At 31.4% G+C, this 5,963-nt stretch overlaps 1 protein-coding gene across 1 annotated transcript; it reads right to left on the bottom strand.

The window, feature by feature from the left end:
* Positions 1–1,831: 1,831 nt before the first annotated feature.
* On the bottom strand, positions 1,832–3,913 carry LOC149149982 (disease resistance protein UNI-like). The gene has a single exon (XM_089442649.1). It carries the CDS (start codon positions 3,911–3,913, stop codon positions 1,832–1,834), a length of 2,082 nt encoding a protein of 693 aa, XP_089298775.1.
* Between the last annotated feature and the right edge of the window lie 2,050 nt (positions 3,914–5,963).

The raw sequence follows: 5,963 nt of genomic DNA, 5'->3' as shown, positions 1-5,963 counted from the left end.
CTTTAGTGTAAGAGAATATAACAATTAAACTAACCATTAAGGCTACCAAATTTCCCTAGGATAACTACAACCCAAAGCACACAACTTTATAGAATCACTAAAGTGATAAAGATATCGAAGATATAAATAAAATGAATAAGAAAAGTATCCCACTTGTGACAATAGAGAAAAATTAATAGGAAAAGAATCCCAGTTGTGACAACAGAGAATGATGAACTTTGTATTCAATAAATAAAAACATATCTTCTTATATTTATTAAAGGGGAGAGGGAAAGGTGGTATTTAGTTCTTTGTTTTAATTTATTGTTAATATTAGTAAAATATATGGAAATCATAAGATAATTAACATAAATATTAATTACACTAATATCTTTTCTTAATGATCATTTTGAAAAAAACAATAAATTTATTTTTCAATTTACTTTGGTAAATTCAATCTCGCCATTTTCTGTATGTTTAATGAAATCATTGTTTTATTTAGATTGTCTTTAAGGAAGACAATCTCAAAAACAAAATGAATGAAAGGAATAATTAATGAAATCATTTTATAAACCACTATGTTCAATTCTCTCATATTTTACTTGTAACACCGACTATAAGGCTATAGGCTTTTAGGATTTTTATTTTTTTTTCCATAACTTGATTCATGGGGATTTGACAAATTATAATTATTTTAAGATTATTACTTTAATATATAATAAATTATCTATGATTAATAATATTTCTTATAATATTTATAATCAATATAAAAATGATATCCATAATATATATATAAACATTTAAATATTAATATTTTATAAAAAATAATATAAATATTAAGAAATTATTAAAATACTCATTTAATTTATTTTATTCGCATCAAACACAATGTTAATTTGAATATTTATTTGACGTAATAAAAATTTATTAATAAAAATTATGATCATACCCACCTTAAATTAAAATTTCATTCTACACGAAGACTCTCTTCTTTAATGTAGAATTTGACAATTTGAGAGCATACCCACCTTAAATTAAAATTTCATTCTACACGAAGACTCCTCTTCTTTAATGTAGAATTTGACAATTTGAGAGCATTATACTTTTAAGGGGAATCACATCCGACTGACAATAGATCCTAAGATCCAGATATTTGAAATCATTGATTTCTACGGTTCCACGTGGCAATGCTTTTTTAAATGACTACATCTCCCCAGATTCAGAAAATTAAGATTTTTTAGAGCTCTCATTTCACATGGCAATGAAATGAGATTGCGAATCGCTGAATGCACATCTACAATTTCAGTATAATTCACACTAAGAAATTCAAGTTGTTTTTATTTGCCACAATGATTCTCGCAATAATTGTAGCCCCCTGTTACTTAAACATAACACCCTAAGAGACGGGAGGTTAAGGAATCACTTCAATTCAAAATCGTGTCGATGTCCGGGAAAAAGGCGTCCACATAGTTGTGTGCATTATTCATTGAAGTGTCCACATCTTTGCTCTTTAGCCGAGACATTGGGGTTTTGGTCAATAATTGCACATCCTTTCATCCCTCCAATAATCAAAGAAGGATTTGACTTTATAATTGTTATTAACACATACATATTTTTAATTACTTAATCAATTGAATTAAAAATGATATATAAATCTTATAAATGATAAAAATTACATATATAAATATAATTGAAAATTAATTTATTTATATAAAAAATGTATTTCACATTATAGAATTTTATTAACAACAAAATTACGATCACATCCTTTTTATATTAAAATTTCCAGTACAAACATGAACACGAAAGTTTAAAACAATTTAATCTCACGAGGAATCACCTGCCCTCTTCTCTACCGCAGAATTTCACAATTTGTAAGCAGTCTGATCTCAGGAGGAATCTCCTGTAACTTACGACAGCCCTTGAGATTCAGATATTTGAGCTCTTTGAGTTCTGCGATTTCAGATGGCAATGATTCTAAATTATGACATCCGCTGAGATCCAGAAATTTGAGATTTTTGAGATCTCTCATTTCACATGGCAATGATTTTAACCTCTTACATCCACTGAGATGTAAAAACTGAAGGTTTGAAAGATTGCCAATGCCTGAATGCACATATTCAATTTGAGTATAGAGCAGACTAAGAAATTCAAGTTGTTTCAATTGCCACAACGATCTTGGCAATAATTGTAGACCCGTGTGATCTAAACCTAACACCCTCAGAAAGACGAGGTCAAGCAAAAATGCTTCTGGAATCTCCTTTAATTCAAGGTTGTGTGCTAGACCTAGGCTGACCAATTTTGGACATCTCAATTCCTTGTTTGGTAGAGACGTAATATTGCTACCAACAAGCGAGAGCCTCCTGCAATTATGGCGTGTCTCGATGTCGGGGAAAAGGGCGTCGATGTCGGGGCAATGTTGACCTGCCATCGATACAAAATTCTCCTCTTTCTCTGCCACATAAATTGCCATGTCCCGCACAACATCGTGAACGCCAAACGCAACGCTCCAATAACTGGATCCACCAACTGCTCTCAATTGGAATAAGGAACGATCGGCAAGTAACTTTACATAGCTGTGCGCAGTATCCATTAAGGAGTCCAAATCTTTGCTCTTTACTATACCTTCTGCGATCCAGATTTGCGATATAATGTGCACCGGAACGTACGAGTCCTCTGGAACATGCACACAATACAGAAAACAGGTTTTCAAATGAGCATGGGGTAAACTATCGTAGCTCCATCTCAATCGCTCATACAGATCTCGATCAAGTCGAGGATGAGTAATTGAAAATTTTGAATCCGCAGTCTGAATCTGCCTTAAAGCAAGGTTCCACTCATTTACAGCCCGGTTGCCAATCATTGTTGAAGCTATGACATTTATAGCCAAGGGCAACCCTTTACACTCCTCTGCGACGACTCTAGCAATTTGCGCTATCTCGTCAGGCACATGCCCGTCTTTGAAAGCTACTTTGCAAAACAATTCCCAGGCTTCCTCTCTTGGCAGTGGCTGTATTTGCATGGACTGGTCTGCACTCATTTCTGGAATCAGATCTCTATTTCGAGTAGAGAATACAACTTTGCTCCCTTTGTTCTCGCCAAATTCCACGCCCAATTCTTTCAGAGTGACTGCGCTCCACAAATCGTCTAAAATTAGGAAAAATTTCTTCGTCCTCAGATGTGCCGACAGCTTCATCTTCCGCGAATCAACATCATTATAAGAATAGGCACTGAGGTCTAAATTGATTGCAGAAGCCATACGACTCTGCAACTCCAGAATGGAAAATTGGGCGACTGCAACCCAAATCACATGATCAAAAACACCACTTACCTTGTAGGTGTTGTAGATCTTTTTTAGCAACGCTGTTTTGCCAACCCCACCCATCCCATATACAGCAAATATCCGATCGCGGGGGGCTTCTGTAAGCCACCTCTCAAGTCGTATTTCAGCAGATCTAATTTCCAACCCTACCAGTCCGGTGTCTGGTTCGTCTTGAAGCAGTAGATTCGCCTGTTGTGGCGCCGCAGACGCAATCTGTTGAGCACTGTGAAACACAGAGAAGTCGGTCTGAAGATTGTGAAAGAGCTCATCAAAACTTGTCTTCCACTTTCGGATTTCTGTAGAAAGTTTAGGCTTGCAAAGGAGGCAACTGATACACCGCTGCCGCCTTCGAGAGCAATCGATCAAGTGTGTTGCTTTTCCAACTGCGTCTTGCATCCTTAGCAGACAATTTTGCAGAGATTGAGGGGGCGTCTTTTGCCGATCTTGAAATTGGTCTCTAACATCGAGTAAGAGAGTCTTCATACGATTTAACTGCCCTTCTAAAAGCTGACGGTTCTCATCCAACCGAATAACATCATCTATTTGTCGGATGAGTGCAGAAATAGCGCTACTGACCGTATTGGCAGCCACTTCAGTGATAATAGCAGCCATGGCCAAATTTTTGGCTTCGCAACACAAGAATCACGGGTCTGAAGGGGCTAGAGACAATCATATATAAACACCAACTTGCAATGAGATACAAGCTGACTTGGTCATTATTGAAAATGCAAGCTGACTTGACTTATTATAAATCATATATAAATATAAATATACAGAGGATTAGTATATTAGTAAAATCAACAATGGGATACACAGTCAATCCTCTCCATAAATATGGAATTAGAGTTTATAGATTTTCATCTCATAAATGTAAGAAAGGTATAACCTACTTTATATAAAATTTGAAAATAAATTTTAGTAATAACAATTTAAAACAAATAAAAAATAATATCAAAATTTAATTTTTAAATTTTAATACTTTTGTTACCTGACGTTTTTTTTCAAATGCATAACCCAATTTTTTTTATAAATATTAATAATATTTAATTAAATTGAAATATTATATATTTATATGCATAGTTTATTAAGTCACGGGAGTATAATATTTAATTAAATTAAAATATTATATATTTATATATAGTTTATTAAGTTATGTGAATATGGAGATGATTAGTATATTTGATTTGGTTTGAGTAGTTATCATTGAGGATCTCACATTTATGTTATTCATAATGTAGAAACCAGTTTTTTGGATTAATCATATCAGTAGGATTGGGTCGAGGTTTCGAACCAACTAATGTGGTTCATCCTGGGGACAAGGTGAGAAATCAATTGATCTCAAAGAATAAATAGTAGGGATGCATCATTGAGATGTTTGTTAAATTATTTAATATTTAGTTAGAAACCATCTATTATGTAATAAGTAAATATTTTATATCGATATTATAAATTATTTATCAATTTATATAATAATATTATGTAAGAATAATTACTTTATATAATATTATTTGTTAGGGTTGACCTATTCAATATACATTTGGTTGAAAACTAGATTAATTATCAATTTATATAATAATTTTAAAAAAATAAAATAGATAAATAAATAAAATTTTAATCCAATGTGATTAATCCCAAAGACTTATTTCTACATTTGAGGATCTTTGAAGTTTTCAAAATCATGCTCCCCACATCATTCCTTAGCATGATTAGATTTTTACCCATAAAATTTCCAACTAGAAACCTTTACACCATCCAATGCCTTAATAAAACACCTTGTCACCAATAGAAACATTAATATTTGGTTTTTTAAATTTTAATTTTAAAAACTTAAAATATAATTTAAAATATAATTAAATTAAAATATTTTAAAGATAACAAAATTTACATTTTAAAACATATTGAGAATCCGTGAATACTTTTTTTTTAATCATAAAATAATTAATAATTCAAATGTGTTAATGTGGAGTTCATTAATTTAATCATATTTCTACAGAATGATTAATGAAATTTTTACATTTTTATACATACATTTTAAACTAAATTGAGATATAACTATTAATAAAAATTTCAATTATTAATAAAATCATAGTAGAAAACAATAATACTCTTCATTAGAGTTGTTTTTAGTGAGGTTTTTTGGATCTAATTTCTCTAAAATTCCACAGGAATTTATTCAAATCACAAGCTTGATAGGTAACCCCTGCACAATCAAAGTGCACTAGGAGTTTTTAAGGGCGCCGAATCCATATATAGAGTAAAAATTTCCAGTTTAAGTAACACAAATCAAGATTTCACCTCAAATTTTTCCACAAGATTCAGGCACCAAAAAGTCCAAAATATATTACTAAAGAAAAGTCCTTCTTCATATATATATATATATATATATATATATATATATATATATATATATATATATATAAATATATATGAACTTAAAAATTATTATAAATAGATAAATATTAGGATTTAAGATTAAAAAAGTTTTTTTTTGAAACTCTAGTTATTATTGGTATTTTACATGGATGTATATCCAAAAACTTTTGGAGGAAGATTGAAGAAATCAAAAGTAGTTTATACCCTAGAACCTTAAGATTAAAGGAAATACTCCCTACCATGTCCACCTGCAAGCCTTACCCCATTGAAAGGAAAGTTTACCAGGAAT

Source organism: Pinus tabuliformis, chromosome 9 (genome assembly GCF_031772625.1).
Source record: "Pinus tabuliformis cultivar Carrire ecotype Pingquan chromosome 9, CPIR1, whole genome shotgun sequence".
Classification (NCBI taxonomy): Eukaryota; Viridiplantae; Streptophyta; class Pinopsida; order Pinales; family Pinaceae; genus Pinus; species Pinus tabuliformis.
The sequence above is the reverse complement of the archived record's forward strand: the minus strand, read 5'-3'. Positions and strand labels throughout refer to the sequence as shown.

What these genes read in the sequence shown, in the direction of transcription:
- LOC149149982 (XM_089442649.1), bottom strand. Translation starts at nt 3,913, where the DNA reads ATGGCTGCTATTATCACTGAAGTGGCTGCCAATACGGTCAGTAGCGCT.